The sequence below is a fragment of the Protomyctophum bolini genome, assembly GCF_963924005.1.
Source record: "Protomyctophum bolini genome assembly, chromosome: 1".
NCBI classification, from domain to species: domain Eukaryota; kingdom Metazoa; phylum Chordata; class Actinopteri; order Myctophiformes; family Myctophidae; genus Protomyctophum; species Protomyctophum bolini.
Window position 1 is genome coordinate 16,826,732 of NC_137862.1, and position 19,255 is coordinate 16,845,986.

General features: G+C 42.0%; 1 protein-coding gene across 2 annotated transcripts in view; it reads right to left on the reverse strand.

Moving 5' to 3' along the window:
- nptnb (neuroplastin b) overlaps positions 1-19,255 on the reverse strand; it is a 58,040-nt gene that overhangs the window by 7,418 nt on the left and 31,367 nt on the right. The window contains exons 3-7 of one of the 2 annotated variants that reach the window (XM_080763092.1): positions 12,709-12,880; positions 7,545-7,639; positions 5,747-5,791; positions 3,024-3,157; positions 2,005-2,278 (exon numbers count right to left, since the gene is read on the reverse strand). In XM_080763092.1, coding sequence (XP_080619218.1) covers positions 2,005-2,278; positions 3,024-3,157; positions 5,747-5,791; positions 7,545-7,639; positions 12,709-12,880 — 720 coding nt within the window. The remainder of the gene's footprint in view (positions 1-2,004; positions 2,279-3,023; positions 3,158-5,746; positions 5,792-7,544; positions 7,640-12,708; positions 12,881-19,255) is intronic. The other variant, XM_080763093.1, reaches the window with a different exon arrangement.

The following is a 19,255-nucleotide window of genomic DNA, read 5'->3' on the forward strand; positions in this document are numbered from 1 at the left end:
GTGTGTCGCTCCCCGTCTCTCTCCCCCCATTTTTCAAACTGCTACTTTGTTATTTTTTTGTATTTATTATTTTAATCCTGAAAGGGTTTTTGGACATATGAGGTTTCCACCTGACAGACTATTATCGTTGCCGTCCTGGCAGACACCTCATTTCTTCCCGACGACGAGTAGGCAACTATATGTTTTAAAAAAAAAAGTGTTCTGACATTTTAACGATTTGAATCAACTTCTTGTTGTGCTACAATATACAATAAGCTCGATACAGAATGATTACAGAACGGTTTGTTTTTTGAAAGGTTAACCTAAAGGAATGGCTGCTTCATTTCACAGTTCAGCAGGCCGAGAGTGCATGGGGGAGGGACACATGGGTCCTGACCCAGATTTGACCTTGGCAACAACAACAGGAAGTGCACACACAGATTGGTCCAGCTATACCAGGGGGCCTCAAGTTAAAGGAGAACTGACTTCCACTCTTTTGCAATGAAAATGGCTAATGCTGTCCAGTTTTCCAAATGGTTACGTAAGCACTACTGCAACCTTTATACTGGGAGGTAGAGTAGTACAGTACGTATATAGGACGACAATGAAAACAAGTCCCTATAGGACGTTTTTTGTGTTATCCTTAATGTCTGTACCTCGTGCTGTTTACGTTTCTGACTAATACAGTATTCAATCAATCAATCAGAACAAGAGAGGTTTAAATATTCTCATTCATTCTGATGTTATACTGTTTAGCAGTGATGTGTCGGTCATGAACGACCGAATCAAAATAACTAGTTATTTTTGGTGAACGAAACCGACCCGGTCACTTCCGTGAACGATCCGTTCTGAAATGAAAATGACGGGGAGTCGCCCGGCTGCTCTTCTCATTCATTGCGAGGCTACGAGCCGGAGCCTGGAGGGCGGGGCCGTGCTCTCCGTCTCCGGGCTCCCACAGCTGTGCAGAGGAGAAGTGGGTGGTGATCGGTCATACTGATACATTGACCGGGGAGACCGAAAGACCGAAATGCATATTTCGTTCTTCGTTCAAAGTTTCGTTCCTCGTTCAAAGTTCTGTTCTTCGTTCAAAGTGCTGTAACAGTATAACCGACCGGGAGAAGGGGTCGTGATCGGTCATACTGGTACATTGACCGAGGAGACCGAAAGACCGAAATGCATATTTCGTTCAAAGTGCTATAACAGCATAACCGACTGGGAGAAGGGAGTGGTGACTGAACGAAGTGCTGTAAACTAACTGTGAAGTGTGTACGAATGACTGACTGCGGAAGGAAAGACCGACGAGTCTAATAATGCATGACTGACTGACTGAATGACTGATTGTATTTGTAGCCCTCTGGTTGCGAATACAAATACTACTTGCAAGTGCAACAAACAACGTCATGATGTTTAACGTAGAAACATTAAACTTTGATTGGTTGATTGAAATATGTATTATTAACAGTTTGCAGAATTACTTGTATACAAGAGGGTCCACCTTGTTCAATTCATCAAAGAGTGACAAACAATAAGAGTGACTGGTTATTAAATTAGCTCTCTTCTGTTTAAATGTACTACTATTATGGTGATATAATATTATGGTGAAATTATACTATTATGGTGAAATTATACTATTATGGTGAAATTATATCAATGGAAAATAAACAGGCTAATACATACCAAAAAAATGGAGCATCACCCAACCTAGGTTCTTTCACAATTCATGTACTTATACATCTGTGTGACAATAAACAACTTTGAACCTTCACATACCTATGATCATAGATCACTATTTCTATGCATTTGATGTATTACCTTGTGCCTTCCTTGCTTGCTGTAAATCGCTCTGGATTAAGCCTACATTCAATTTGTATTTCCCACCAAAAACATCCTTTTCATTTTTAATCGCAGAAATCTTCATGTGCTTCATGTGAAAGTTATATTGTAGCATTTCACCCTAATAATTATTTTAGCACTTTTACAGTAGCCAGTGCAGGTGTTGTTTTCTTTTTGTTTTTTTCCTCTTACCTTCCATCACCTCGTCTGGCCTCTTGCGTTTCTCGTACACGACGATGATGACCACCAAGATTATGATTTCTGCCAGAACCCCCAGGAAGGGCCAGAGCGGTGCCAGATGGCTGCGGACCCTCAGAATGGATGTTATGGCTTTGGAACCGATCATGTTGGTGGCATTGCACTGGTATTCACCGGGATCTGTGTCTATGTCCAACTGCAGTATGTTCAGCTCTGTGTAGTTGTCTCTGCTGATGATGAAAACGCGTCCAGAGGAGTTGTCGATGTCCTAGAAACAGTCCAGCCATTTCTCACAGTTAATTTCAGGTGAAGATGAGGATGATGTATCATAAACGTGTAATGTAGTTATGCAATTTACTACGGAGGGTTCATTTGAGATCTGGTTGCACATCTAGCCCTGTTTTATTCATTGTCATCGTCGCGCGTCCTGCTTTGAGATTTTCTGAGAAATATATATGTTATATACACAGATTAACAACTAAAAAGTATTTGTATTTCCTGGTTTTTATATGTAGCATTGAAAGATGAATGACAGATTTAAGATATTCTGTCAGTGGTCAATAGAGAAATGGGGGAGAGGGGGGCTACGATTGGCTGGACACAAGTGCGTTGTAGCAAAGTTGAGGTTTTCTCAAAGTTAGAGCTACGCTTTTGTAACTTGGAAAGTTTAATATTATGTCCTTAATCCCGATCACATACGCAAGGGGGAAAAGTGTAACTCGAGTATCAGCCTATACTAATTCACACACAATGCACTGCTACAGTGACTATGACCATGATGACCCAGAGGTGACATTTAAGTGACTGTATTTAGGACAAAGAATCCCCCCCTTTTAACTTTGCACGGCAGCATAAGATATAACTGCTGTAGCTTTTCCCTAATCCTCGAAGAGTCCGATGACAACCAGTTGCCCAACTAGCACTAGCAGACTATGGCTAAATAAACCTGTGAACTCGATTTACAGTAAATTCTACAAAACGTACATGATCCTAGGAAGTAAGGACATACTTACCAAATATTGTGTTCCTTCCAGTTTGCGCCATGTCCAGACAGGGAACGGGTAGCCAACAGATTTACAGTACAACATCCCGTTTTCTCCCTCTTTTTTATTGTCACTCCGCTTGTGGCCAGTGATATCAGGTACAGCTGTAAAGTTAAAATAAAAATAAAAATACAATCACATAACCGTCAGAGTTGGCAGCGCTTACACCTTCAAAGGTACGATTTAGCTCTTGCCAGATGACATGAGTAAGTTCTTCTGACGATAATAAAACTATTAAATGTCACAGCTGTAGATTTAAGATTTCTACACAAAATCAGTTTCTTGTGAAATACGTTTTTTTTTTTTTTAACCAAGCTATTTTATATTGCAAAGCTGAGCTGTTGATAGTTAATGTTTTGTTTTTTCCCCCACATTTGAATTGTTGATGGCAACCTTGATTATTCAGAAAAGTGAGAACATGTTCAGTGACATCTGAGGTAGTGTTGGATCTAGTATAAGGCACTAGTATAAAGAAGGCCATCTATACATTTCTGCAAGGGAAAACAAAGTAAAGAGGAAAGGAAAATACAGCAGTTAATAATACACAGACATTCAAAATGCACACTCACAAGCAAGTCAGTAGGGCAGAATTAGGTCTTAACAGTTTATGCAAAACCGGGTCATATTATAACAAATGGGATTTCAATTTAACATACATGAGTGCCCTGAATGTGTCCAGATGTACAAATCTGCCACAATGTAGTTCCACACAGTACGGATTAATTGATAATTATTAATATTATGTCATTAATCCCGTCACATATGGAAGGGGAAAAAAAGGTCTAACTCAGCCTATATAAGCCTATACCAATTCACACACATACAGTGACTATGACCATGATGACCCAGAGGTGAAATTTAAGTGACCCTATTTAAGACAAAGAATCCCCCCCTTTTAACTTTGCACAGCAGCATAAGATAACTGCTGCAGCTTTTCCCTAATCCTCGAAATTACGCTAATTCCTTCCATGCAATTAAGCGGGATAAAGCGGAGAGGGGCCTGCAGCAAGCTCTTTTTTCCCTCCCTCCCCCCATCAGCCGTTTGTGCGTGCGTGTTTTTGTCATGGTGCGTGCGTGTGTGTGCGTGTGTCTGTGTGTCTGTGTGCGTGCGTGCATATAGCTGGGAGAAGTATAGCAGTAGTGGTGGTGGCGGCCTGAGCGTTCAGTGACATCAGCCTTCACTCTAATTATGGGTGTGCACGTGCTTTCTAGCGTGGGGGAGGGGCTCCGGGCGCTCATCTCTCTGCCTCCTGTCTACACTGCACTATTGCATGCTGACTGACAGCAAGGAGGCTGCCCTCTCACTGAGTGACGACAAAACAGCCTGAAACCTCCATTTCACACTCCTGACAGCCCGGTGATTACTAATCCCCTCTGTGTCGGGAGAGAGGGGAGGGAATGTGCTGCTATGTGAATGTGGGAGAGAGGGGTGTATCTGTGTGTGTGTGAGAGAGTGTGTGTGTGTGTGTGTGTGTGTGTCCGTGACGCGTGTCTGCGGCCTAGGTGTCGATAAATCCACAAAAAGCTGATTATGATGATGTCACACGTCGAAGAGTCTGCAGATGATGAATTTCTTTCATTAGTAACTTTGTTCCCCACCCACCTGTCACCAATATTGTAAGCAGTATTTTTAGGGTTTGTTCTCATGCACTAATATTTGGCCAATCTGAGAAGCCATCTGCAAAAAATTAAGGAAAAACAGCGCCCTCTTTTCCTTTGAATTCAACATGAGTCAACAGTCTGTCTCGAGAGACTAGTATTTGGATAATCCAAATACTAGCTTTCAGATTATATATATATTTTTAAACAATACCTGAGGCTCAACTAAACATTACGAGTAGTTTTGTAGCAAACGACACTCTACAATATGTCAAAACAAAACAAAAATTAGACATAAAAGGTACAAAATATATATCTCCTGCAAAGCTTAGTATCACAGACAATAAACACCATTCCAGCCATAGTGATGGCTGGGACCGGATTCAGAGCCTTAATCCCACAACATCACACAACCCTCCATCTGTTGCCTCTGAGCCGAGTCCCTGCAAGGATGGGAGTGCCAAGGACACTGTAGGCGAAGGGAGACTGCTGCCAAGAGCACACAGCAAAGATGGCTCTGCGGTAAATATCGACCAAACCCGCAAACCTAGGTCACAAAACAAGTCAAGCACTTTGGAGAAAAAAGCAAGGACATATACACACAAAATGGTTAGATTTGTCATTTTATTTAGTCACTTTTAAAGAGACACATATGTCCTGCAGGTGCTGCAAAGTGGGAAGCAGGAACTACTGTAGATTATCAAACATGCCACATGCCTGAAAATGGGGGGGGAAGCAATAATGTTTCCATTTTATTTTAGGGAAGAAAGGAACAAAAATCAAGAAAAGTTTAGTTTATGGAAGAAAGGGACACACAAACAAGGAACTTAAATAAATTAAATCCAGGGACCACCAAACGGCAAGCTTGGGCGGCCACAGGCCTGCGGAAGGCCTCGTGCCGCTGTTTGAATAGAGATGATCTCCGTCTTCACTCAAACTAAAGCAGAACACACGGTCATCACCCGTGTTACGCAATCAGACAGCCATGAAATAAGAGGCAGGGCATGCTCAGTGTGCCATGCAAAGGCAAATTGGCTTATTTAAGCGCTAGGCACAGGCAAGCTTCTCTTGAACAGGGTTTCACTTGCCCTTACTCGCTAGAGAAGATTCCTTATTCAAGACGACGGCTGAGCTGTCAGCTTGAATGAAACCAAAGCGGCACAGTTAGCATCTTTAACACATCATGGAAATGAAGCACATACTGTACAACCAATAATTACTGTCAACAGTTTTGTTGACAGTTTTGAAATAAGAAATAAGATTTAAGACAAAAATTGTTGGGCGAAAAAAGATGGGAGAAAAATGGTTAGAATACCTAGCTAGGTCTCTTGTATTTATTGGTTGCATCCTTTTTTCCTGAACCTCAAATCCAGCAAACGTTTTGTTTTCAGATTTTTGTATTCTCTCTTTATCTGCCTTGCAAAATTGTAGATTAGAAGATAGAAATATGTGTCTAAGAACTGGCAGCAGGATCTTGCATCATGTTTGTGTGTTTTTGTCGAGGCATTGTGTGCAGTGGCTGCTGTCTCTTTTTATTAGACTGTCCTCTCAGCCTGCAAACCTAGAGTGACAACAAGACTCCGGATTGCTCCCTGTCGTCACCGCTGGGCGGTCCCAAACACTCCCCGACAGCCAGGACCCCCTCTACAGTACATCGCTTGAGGATGTTGTTAACTTTAATCGGACACATTTAACCACCTGTTTCTCTCTTTAGAGAAAATGCCACATTCAGTTGACAAGAAATATGTAAAAATAAGCGATGCCTTGTAGGTCTTTTTTTGTTTTGGTTCACTCAACACTGGCATGTTGAGCTTTGGGTAACGTGACCTGGTGTCCCAATTTGTTTAATTAAAAAAATATTTCTATTGACTTTTGATATAAAAATACACAAAGATGGAAATGTTCCCATTGTTTTGGCATCTAGACTGTTAGGTATGCCCATATGCTCTAAAAGTGTGAAAAACTTATTTTTAATTTCCCTACGTCTTTAAATAGTAAAAATAGAAGATCACAAGCATTGCAATCGCTCTAATTATGAGCTTTTAGAATTCCACGCCACACAAAGTGACATTCTTATGGCTATTATTATATATTTTTGAAAGTGAAAATCTTTACTTCTGTGGGTCCTTGGAAAAACAGGTGGGGGTCCCTGGCCAAATACATATCCAAGAACGTATTCTAATTGTGAGCTGGTGACTCAGCTCCGTGTTCTGAAGGAAGATACCCATGATACCATTGTATGGGGGGTTTATTTATTGTTTGCACTATCCCAGCTAAAAAATAGCTGGCAAATACACAGTACATGTATATCTCCACTTTATAAAAAAGAAGAATCTATTTATTATATTTATTCTAGCTTTGGACACTTTCTGTTTTACATTTCATATTTTGATATTGCTGTATTGTTGTTGAGTTTGTTTTTTGTATTTTATGCTTTGTATTTCGGCTACATTGAAAATGAGGGCTTGCCCCTCAATTGTAGGCTACTCCGAGTTTAAATAAAGGTTATGATGAAATCCTAATAAGATTCATACTGCTTTTTCATTATATAAAGAAAAGGAGAAAAAAAAAGAAAGGTAAACTCATACGTTTGCGGCCAACTATTCCCTGACCTTGTTTATATGTGCGTTGGACACCCTGCAGCTATTGTACTGCACCCACATACACATCTGCCAAATGCCCTTGAGCAAGATACAGAGTCTACCGTGTATGAATGCACTCTGACCTCTCTGATGAAATGCATACAAGCAGTCTGTGTGTGTGTGTGTGTGTGTGTGTGTGTGTGTGTGTGCGACTGTGCGTGTGTGCGTGCTTGATGTTGAAGGGTTATGAAGAAAATAATAAAAAAATAATAAAAACCTTTGCCCACACCGCGGCAGGTAGGAATCTTACCTTTTATTTCAATGGTGGCATTTGCATTGGGCGCCATGTCAAATGTGTAAACACACATGTACTCCCCGGCATCATCAGCCCTCGGTTTATTGATTCTGCAAACAAACACAAAATAAAGATTACACTTACAGTACTATACTGCAGGTGGTTTAGACATAGACACGTATGAATGTATGACTGATGTGTGCAATAATCAATGCAGAATGATCACAGTGTATTGATACATAATTGATGTGTATGCCATGTTTATTATGGAATGAGTCAGCTGGCCTGGATTCTGCTACAGTAGTATGTGTTAGGGGGTGTCAGGTTCACTTCATTCATGTTGATTTAAACCCCAGCAGCATGAGTATCCTGGAGGGAAACTTTGCCAAAAAATTGCACATCTACAAGCTGAAAGCGCTTGTAGGTCGGCTTCAACGTTTATCAGCATAAGGAGGAGCTGACTATTTCTGTCTATTCACTGTGTCTCAGAGGAGGGCTGTGTGGACAGTGCTGAAACCCACCTACTGTACAAGTGACATCATCGATGGGGGTATCCAAGCTAAAACCCACCTACCACTATGACTGCATATTGTATAGAATAATTCTATACATTTGTGTTGCAGATTAAACCTTTTCATAGATGTCATAGGTAGCTTTGTAGATTTGTTTAACAGCACTGTCATCAGCATTGGATTCACGTTAATGTACTTTGTATTTTCAAACATTTAACGACTTTACTTTCTTTTTAGACAGGACACTGAAATTAAAGAACATTTATTAGAATACAACTTAAATACACCGGATTTAGAAAATATGCTACATTTTCATCCACAGTCCCTACAAGAAGGAACGTAAAAACTAAAACAGGTGGACAGTATGGAGTACATTACATTACACAGGGAAACGGAGCATAACAAGAGATGGAAAGTTTATCGACAAGCTCAAGCCTCACAATCTGCTTTCAAGTGGTTAATAAAAATGCAAATAAATTGTACAAAAACAAACAATTAAGACTAACACAAACATGTGTATGATTTTTGTGATCTGTAGTAACTCTGAGGACCCCCTAAGGCCCTAGGTGTCCCGGACCCCCTGTTGAAGAACCTTAGATTAGAGAGGGTTACGGTTACAGGTTACGGTACAAACAATACGGAGATATTTTGAACAGAACTTTATCCTTCCTGGAAGCAGGTGGGCTGTGTATAGAAGGTATGCAGCAGCCATGGTCCTTGTCAAAAAGGTGCAGAGCCTGCAGTCTCCATGTCTCTGCCTCCGTTAGCACCACCCACGCATTATACCAAGAATTAGTCGTGCATTGCTTGGTTCAACACTTCAGAAATGCACAAAGATGTCATGTTTCTAGGTTAGCAGGCAACTATACGTCGTCGCTGTTGGAGTTATTGGTAATTATGAGCCTTTCAGATTTTCCATAAATTGCCCACAAAGTATGAACACATATTACTGTACATTATTTTGGGCCATTATTATCCTCCCAGGTGCGCTTTAAATATAGGTGTGGGATAGACGAAAACAGAGGATTCCTGGCACAAAATATTTTCAGAAATGTATGAACAACAGGAAACAAGCCCAAAAAAGCAATTATACACTTTAGAAACAAGCCCCAAAAAACTGCGACCCGCAACTAATCTTATATCTATAAATGCACCAAGTGCAAATGCACCCGGGCTCTGGACCTGAACCCCTCTATATCTCCATATATGGAGCTAGTCAGTTCTGACATCACAACACATCATGTTTGGGCATGCCTGACACAGAACTCCATATATGATAATAAAAGGGACACAGAGAGAAGATGGGTGGAATGGGTACTACAAAAATACTTTCTTTATTGAGAAATCTGACACCGTTTCGATCAATTTGATCTTCATCAGGTCATGTGAACATACACAAAAGTTTGTACTTTTATAATAAGGAAGTGCCCCCATTATTCAAACAAATCACCACATTTTGGTGCCCCTCCTGTCACTGCAGGTGTGACACGTCAACCCTAAACGAGTAGGTGGGAAGGGAACCCATTACATCCTTAAATCTTTTCGGACATTTTAATTTAATCTGTTCAGAAAATGTTTTCAGTGCACACTGTTGTGATAAGAGATAAGACTGCACCCTGCGGGGAGGCAGGTAGTTCTAAAATAAAGATGGCTGACTGATAACACCGGGTCTCTCTGCAATATCATGATAATATTCAGAGAGACCTGGTCCTGGTGTTATCAGTCATCCATCTTAATTTTAGAACTATACCTGCCTCCCCGCAGGGAAGGTTTAAGGTTATCTCAGATTATTTTGTTTTGCATAAACCTACAATTTATACTATTTGAGTGATCTCAAGGTGTGCCCACTGTTAGCCTTTTTCTCCCAAAGTTGATGACTTTGGGTTTTTTTGAGAGGGGAGATGTTGTGATAAGAGATAAGACACACAAACCAATTAAAAACATTTTTTTAAACATTTTAAAAACATACTTGTAATGTATACCTACCGGTACGTATATCTGTGGTTACTCATTTCACCAATACATCAAATCAAGATCTCACAAGTCCTACTAGGTCTGTCTACTGTCACCATTTACAATGTTTTTCCTTTTGTTGTATTGCCAAATCAAAAGGAAAAACATTGCAAATGGTGACAGTCCACAGACCTAGTAGACTAGTAGACAGGACTTGTGAGATCTTGATTTGAAAAAGTAAAAACTTTTGTGTATGTTCACAACATGACCTGATGAAGATCAAATAGATCGAAACGTTGTCAGATTATTTCTCAATAAAGAAAGTATTTTTGTGCCTGTGGTGTGTGGGCTCCATCCATCATCCATCATCTGCTGAAGTTTCTTTAGCCCAGCACCCAGCGGCGCATTCTACGTCCACTCTGGAACGGGTACTCTGACACGGGTATCTATCTATAAATCAAACCAACTCAAGAACCGTTCGCCCCACCAACTTCAAATTAGACACACGCATTCCACTCCACACCCCTACTGCTGGCCTGTTCTGTCATCTTGACAACTGCATGTTCTGACATCAGCCTGTTCTGACATCACAAAAATGCGCGACCTCGCCCTTTATTAGGCAATTGATCACACCTGATCACCCCCCAACTGGCACCGCCAGTATTTCAGATTCAGATACCTTTATTTGCCATTGTGTGTACACACACATGAAATTATTTCTTTCACAAAAAACACATAAATACCAACAGACACAAGACAACACAGTGCAGGGAAAAAATGTATATAAAGTGCAGAGTTATAGTTCATAGTGCATCAATGTTGCCGGTGTCACTAGGGGGCGGGGTGGAAGGGAAGCCAGAGTCATTGAGCGGTCGTGGCGGGCTTTAGTAGCCTTCGGCAGCCGCAATTTTCTCCCAGAAGGGAGCAGGGTAAGGAGGCCGTGGCCAGGGTGGGAGAGGTCGGCCATAATTTTCCTTGCTCTCCTCATCGCCCTGGAGTCGTGCAGGGACTTGAGGGAGGGCAGGGGATGGCCAATCACCCTCTCCACATAAGCCACTTTACGGAGAAACAAGCCCAAAGTCACGTATAATAAGCAGACATGGCAACACTGGTCTTTAGGGTGAAGCTGGCTAGTTGCGATGGCTATGCTTTGTGACAGCATGAAGTAACAGCTACAGTAGCTACTGTGTGACCCCAGGCTGTGATAGTGTTGTCCACCACCAGTTAAAAGTGTGGTTCAAGCTCAATAATTTGTCATCTGTACAACAGTGATGAGACAATTTTCACACTTTCTGTGTGAGTAATGCTTATGGGCAATACTGTAAATGTATGTGCACGTACTGGTCCAACACCATTAGTGTGTGTGGACTCCAAACATGTTACCGTCCAACCACCAGTCTGTGCTAACCCAAAATTATACATACTGTATATGGAGCCTTATCTAGTTGCCTCTGCGTGCTTGTGACGTGCATGTGATATGCATGATTGTCTGGGGGAACTGTATAGGTTTACATTAAGACATAATCAAGGATGCTTCCCTTCAGATTATGTGTCTGTGCTTAACTGTGCTTTCTGTGTGTGCTTACGAGTGTGTAGGTGCCGTGCATGTGACCCTATGGGTCACATGCACGGCCATCGGCCATCAGTACTGCGTTGCCTATATGAGTGTGTGCGTGCGTGCATGCGTGCGTGCGTGCGTGCGTGCGTGCGTGCGTGCGTGCGTGCGTGCGTGCGTGCGTGCGTCTCCTCGAGGTCCTATGAGATATTCTACAATAATATGGTATCATTTCTGTCTATTCACTGTGTCTCAGAGGAGGGCTGTGTGGACAGTGCTGACACCCACCTACTGTACAAGTGACATCATCGATGGGGGTATCCAAGCTAAAACCCACCTACCAGTGACATCATCGATGGGGGTGTACAAGCCAATAGAAACTGCAAGCTTTCTTGTGTTCTTGCATTAATACAAATTCAAATAATAAATGTGAAATCTTGTTTGAAAAAAAACAAAAACGAAAAGTGCCTAATGATGATGTCACTGGAAGGTGGGTTTCTGAACTTTTCACAGCCCTCCTCTGAGACAGAGTAGAAGATATCTGTACCATATTATCATTAGTGAGGACCAATTATACAAAGACACAGTTTCTTCGCTGCAATCTTCAGACAGTACATACAGTAGTGGTTCTCAAACTCTTTCATGTCAAGGACCCCAAATATGTTCTTGGCTGACCATCTGAAAATGTTTTGTGCCAGGGACGCCCAGAAGAGAAGACTCATGTCAAAATCTCACAGACAATATACAGTATTTCAAAACAAATTTGTGACGCGCTGTGATCTTGTAATAATACCTGGGATTTATAGCACTTTTGTATGTACAAAAGGCACTTGTAAATCTGCTATTTTTGAATAGCCAACATCTAAATGAGTGGTTTTAAACCAGTGGTCCGGGGACCGGGGACCACCAGTGATCCTTGAAGTGGTTCCAGGTGGTCCCGATGCAGCTAAATGATGGACAGTTGGTAACATTTTACACACTCAAGAGTTAAATTATTGTTAAACATCTGCATTACATCAACATCAAATGGTGGTCCGTGGCTCAAATTCTGAATAAATAATGGATCTTGATGTGAAAAAAAGGTTGAAAAGCAGTGATCTAAATGGATAAAGAGAAGCACTGACATGCAGCACATCATGTATGCTGGTAATTCCACTACCTGTGCTTGGTGTTTTTGTTCTCTGTCCGCGTGTTGACGATCTCCCGTCCGTTCTTCATCCATAGGCTCTCGCGGTGAGCGTTGTGCGCGTTCGTCAGGTTACACTGCAGGGTGATGGGCCCGGGCGTGTCCAGCGGCAGCAAGATCTGATCAGTGGCATTGATCTTTGGTTCTGGAAGACAGACAGAGACAGTCAGCCCTTATCACAGAACTGGGGCTGTGCTACAGTAACCGCATAGCGGCCATGTGTGCCGTGGTTGCACCGTGAGATGTGTGTGGGAGAAAAACTAATGAACGGAGGACACATGCAGCATAAATCGTTGCTGTCGGGCAGGAAAATAAATCCATATTTTAACTTTTTGAGTTTTTAAATACTACAGTCTCACACAAAAGCATCAAACGTAGCAGATCTGCAAGCTCAAAACGTGGCGCGAAGCTACTTTCTGCTACTTTCTAATATGTTTTTTTTTATTTGAATCCTGAAAAGTAAGTTTTGGATATGAGGTTTTCACCTGACAGAGACGAAATTACCGTACAAGGAATGGTTCTGGCTCAATGTTTTCTGGACAGCCTTTACTGCTGAACCTTGTACTTTATAAGTTTATTTATAAGGTAGTTGCATTTCTGTGATACATACAGTACCTTTGCCACCCCAACATTACTTGGGTAACACAGTTACAGTACTTTCCTTCTTTAAGACCCATTGTAAGCACTAGATCATTTGAGCACACAATAGGCATGTCTATACAGTGTAAGGGTCGAGGCGGTTTTAGCGTTGTCCCAGCGGTGTGATATGTCCTGTTGCACGTCAACGCGCGTCATCCCTAGTGATTTAACGCATGGAATTGGCCCAAACCACACCAAAGGGTCACCATGCAACTCCTCGCAACCATTTGGACCCAAGGAGTTGCATGGCGACCCTTTGGTGTGGTTAGGGCTGAAGGCCTATTGTGTCGCCAAGCACACTATAGTGTGATTCTGTTCAAGACATTTACTGCAACCAGCATCCACACTCAACCCACTTACCACTAAAGTTCTATTGCATGGAAGTCATCCGCTTAGTAACAGTCAACATAGGAAGTGGATGAGTGAATTGACCAGCCAGAGCACACCAATAATAAATACTATAGCAATAACTGCAATCACTTAAGTTTAATTAAAAGATTGAAACGATGAGACAATAATCCATACATTGCAGAGATTAAAATAGGGTGCATTTGCACTGCAAAAACGCAGTTTATAGTTAATGGACGCAATAAAACGACCTCTATTCTAGTTTATTTTGCTAGCTTTAGTTATAATCATCATTTCTTCTTCTGTTTTCTACATGAATATAACCACATTATAACCAAATTAAATGGGAGTTGCTGCAATTTGTAAAAATAGGCAAAATGTGACTCCTGACGTCGTTTGGGGGGGGACTCATAAAATGTCCCTGGGACTCATCTAAAAGACCATCCCTGCATCCCGGGACTCATTACATTGAAAACCTATTTACATCGTTGACACCTTTCTATGTTAAACGCTACGTTACATTTCTGCATGCGTTAATTAAAACCTCAGACATCCTGTCAACGACGGAAGTCCACAAATGTCATCAGAGGGTTGAGGCGACGGCCCCTCCGTTCTGTTTTGGAAAGGCTTCCTTCGGCCCTGCCCCCACCTTACTACTACTACTGCTCCTCCCCCCCCGTCTGCTACAGCTACGGGCACCATGCAACCCGAGAGGAGGGGCATGATGATAATCTTATGAGTGATTCATACCTAGATGTGTCGTGTGTGTGTGTGTCACACGCACGGGGAAAAATAGCAGATCTACACTCTCACAAAACGTCCTCAGTATACGGTACGTCGTGTGATTGTAGATCTGCTATCTTCGGTGCACGACACACACCACCACCGGCACCGCAAGCAGGTATATAAATCAGGCCATGCTATTGGCTGCCACTGACAGCCCGCGAGTAAATGCAGAGACGACGACGGGGGGGGGGGGGCATGTAGGGAGAAAGGCTACTGGGACGGCCAAGTGACTTCTATTAGCATTCATGGCACCTCCTTCTGCAGTTTTGTATGCCCAGTAGCCAGAGGGCACCCCCCTCCCCCTTGCACCCACCCACACACACACACACACACACACACACAACCACCACCCGCGCAGCAGAACGACACATTCTATTAATAGTATCATAACACCGCGGCTACACACACACACACACACGAGAAATTTTAGCTACATAAATTAACGACAGGCAAAGAAGTCACAGCAGTCCATGGGCAATTTTTTTTCACCCCCCATACTGAAGGTTGTATAGAGGACAACCTGCTCACGGGAGAAATCAATGAGATAAGATAGTCTACAGTACACACACGCACTGCACAGTGCACACACCCACACTCACACACGGCAACCCGCTTGGCTAACTCTGAATTTAGGAGGGTGATAATAAGTCATTGTATTAGACACTGCAAGCAGCTTATCATTGCATTGTAGTTCATTCCGGTGTGACCTGAATGTGTTCCTTGAGATGGGTGTGCCAGTAATTGCTACACTGTAAAACCCTGGGTGTTAGTTTCACTCCTGAGAGTGTACAGACAAAGCCAAAACGACCCTGACTGCGTGCACGCACACGCGCACGCACACACAACACACACACACACACAGTTAACACTTTACTGTGAATATGTCTCACTGACACAGATAGGATGTTTGGCCGCATGGGCATGAGGTTGAGCCAATTCAATCCACATTGATTTGTTTGGAGCCTTGCCATGGGCTCGTAAAACCACTGAGATCTGTGTAATAGGCTAGGGATACGCATGAAAGTGTCAAACATAAGCAATTCACGTAGGTGCATGGGGGCACGCAAGGTCTGTGGTAGTCCGAGTGTCCAATTTGAATTCGGTAAAATAAATAAAGAACCACTATAGGTTGACATAATTATGTTCAGTAAGTTATAGGCTTGCCGATTCAGAATTTTCCATTTAAGGCCCTATCTCACAAATTACAGTATGCTTCACCTGCCAATTTGACTTAAATACGTGATGGTAGGAAAGAGTCAGCGTGAGATATAATAGGCTACTGTAATCAAACAGGCACAAGTGTGCTTCCAATCGATGGGATGAAGTGCCAGTGACTCTACACACTAATGTTGTAAGCACAGCCTCGCTTAGTGATAATAATATCAGTGCGTGGATATTAGTCTCATACCCTCTCAGTGTTAGATATTTTTTCTGCAATTTTGGTGGGGGGACGCGTCATATAATAAAGTATAAATTGGGTTTAATACACAGAGAAGCCGGCAAGGAGCAGATCTCCTCTGTAAGCTTCTCAGTGCGTTTCGCTGTGACTAACAACATTCCACAACTCCCTTAGCTCCAATAGGCAAGGCACTGAAGCGTGTGCAGATTAAAAGGGTCTCCAAACTGACATTCAGCATGTTTGAATGTCTGAACGCATAGAGCAGGGGGGAATATATAATGTCATTACTGATTCACAGTCACACATTGGATGGCTTAAGAAGGAACAAGGTTACACTGTGTACAGTGTGTAGAGAGATGAGTATGGAAGCCCATTACTAGGAAATGGAAACCTCTCTCTTATCTGACAGTGGTCTCTTCCTTTATTGTATTTGATGCTTTTAATCCCGCACAAATGATAAAACAGGAGATGCATGCTTGTATTAGGCAAGAGGAGAAATCACTCTTTACACCTGAACAGCTCCCTACTTGTGTCTTCTTATAATACCATCTCTATACCTTGCCCAGGATGAAAAGCCAAATAAATAAATAAAAACTTCAAAGCACTGCTATCCTGTGGCTACAGACAGGGCTTTGAAGTAAAACAATCCGCGTAACAAAGGGACACGACATGTGGCCGCAGAAACAATAACAACAACAGATACATCCAAGAATAAGGAGAAATGGATACATATTACACAAATTAAGATACAGAGAGAGTGTGATCAGATAATTGTTCAAAGGATTCGGAACAGAACAGCCAGGATAGACCACATGTCATCTATCTACAACAAGACGCTCAAGGGGTTTTGGGAGAGGCAGGGACTTGACTGGATTCAGTGGCAAGAACTTAGGAGTCTGGCCCAAAAAAAAGAAGAAGAAAAGTATCACTGTGTATAAAATACCCTGAGAAAAGGGCCAAGTATACATTTTACAATTACTTACATAAATCAAGCATTGTGGAATTAGGTTTGTACCAATACAATATAACAAAGTAACAAACAATTGAGAGCCAAGCAAAAAAATAATATATATAGAACATAATACCCACAATGCTGCAATTCGGGGGAGCAATCACAGTTTGATGCCTGTATTAAAGATGACTAACAATGTTGGAGTTGATGATTGGAGTTGGACAGATGCTCATTTTTACTTATTTAAATCTCTGCCATGCCTAGCGCTGAAAACACACACAAACAGTTTTGCTACTTATATTCTTCCACTATCAGAAGTGTCGTTCTGCTATTTAAAATCCAATTCTGAAGCGATGGTCTTTTAAAGTAAGGTTTTATATGGAAATTGGGCAACTGCACACTTCAAAACACATGGATATGTAGTTTAAAACTATTTTCTTTTTGTATTTATATAAGACCATCGCTTAAGAATCGGATTTGAAACACCACAATTGTGACGGTGTGTTCAACCCAGGTCCCCAGCAGTTTTATAATGAAAACGCGAATTAGTCGATGCATTTGCAATGTATACAATATATATTTCCCCTAGAATTTCTCCTAAAAAATATGATTATTTATTGAATTATGAGAATCGCTATGTAGCGCCTGGTCTTGGTGGGGTGAAATCCTCCCACAGGGGCGGGGTGCATGTGTTTCTCGAGTCTGCCCAGCTACTGGGCCCCAGCAGCAGATATTGCTCGCTGCGGTAACGTCTTCCGCCACTCACGAACCCTCTGTATCGTGATCCGCCGGTTCGTGAGTGGCGGATGATGTTACCGCAGTAATGGTGTGGTGGTACTCGCTGGCAGCGAGAGCATCATACCGACATCATAGCGATTTTGATCATTACAATGAATAAGCGTGGTCAAAGTAGTTCACATCAACGATGCTGGCTGGCGATTCTGACTGGGGCGTATCAGGTGGAATATATATTTTATATGCACACGACATGCATATATTAAAGACAATTTATGTTGAAACTAAGACACTGAGTCAGTGAGCCACTTCCTCATTTATGTACGATTATGTAAGTTACCCTTAGAAACCCACGTCAACTCAATTTCATTGTAACTAAGATATTCAATAGAAATGTTTTAATGCCATATTAGCCGTTATGAGCGCAAATATACGATACATTCCTCCCAGGGCCAGGAGCTGAGCAGCAACAACAACCCATAGCCTGAAAAATTATGATGTAATTTTCATATATTCCGATCCCTATAGAGCGTCGCAGCCCCGCCCCCTTTTACGAGATGCCCGGAAAAGAATTCCCCGTTCATTTTCCTCATAGACTTTTCAAAAAGTATTTATTTAAAGACGTTTACGCCGTGGACAAAGCCAACTCGAGTTGTGACAAATCATGACAATAAACAATGTTTTGGGCCGATCAAATAATATGTAAGAAAAAAAACGAAACAAAAAGTGTTGTATCCTGCCTTTGTTTTTCCTTCTTTCTAATTATTTGATCTGCCCAAAACATTGTTTATGCGACGCTCTATTCACCATGTGCAGAATTCCCCCCTTCCACCAGTAGATGGTGCTGTGTGATTTAATATTGTGACATGTTTACATTATCTCAGTTTTGGTTCAGGCAGTGTTAGGACAGCTAAGGGTCCTTGGATCTGTATAAATGTGCTCAGCAGCCATTTTGTGCTCTCTTTGATACAGACTGTCAGAGGAGTCAGATGAGTGAATGCTCATGTAAGTTGTGTTTGTTTGCCATGTATGCAACATTTATCTGAAGACACACTGTTGTCATTTGTTATTTACAGCACTACTTTATCAATACTGGCCCACCTGTATTTGTATATGATTTATACTGACTTACGAAGCATTGTATGTTCTTTTGTGCTTGTATTGCAGAAACTATAATACATTCTGACTTCTGTGATGAACAATATAAAGCAATCCCCAACTATGACCTTGCATCCATGTTACTCTTTGACCGGAGCTCATCAGTAGATGAAGAACTGGCCAGTCTACTTAGCTGAGATAGCTATATTCTCTAATATTGGTCCTTCGAAGCCGGATCCTTCACCTACGGTGGTTACAACATGGCAGAGCAAGGCGCAGCAGGCCCAGATGGATTCTCAAGGGAGTCACGGATCAGATATCCACCAAAGCATCTACAAGAATACGAGGTAACACTACCACCGTCCTTCCTGGGACGAAGGACCTTCAGTGCCAGCACTCCAGAGCTGTGGCAACCAAGTAGTCCGGTCGATACCACTACAGCAGTTGGCCATCTGTACCCAGTGCTCGGGCATCAGACAGGTTTTGCGCCACTGGGACTGGAACAAGGTATATCTGTTCTCTCTAGTCAGCTAGGTCAATTTCTGACACTCCACAATACTCCT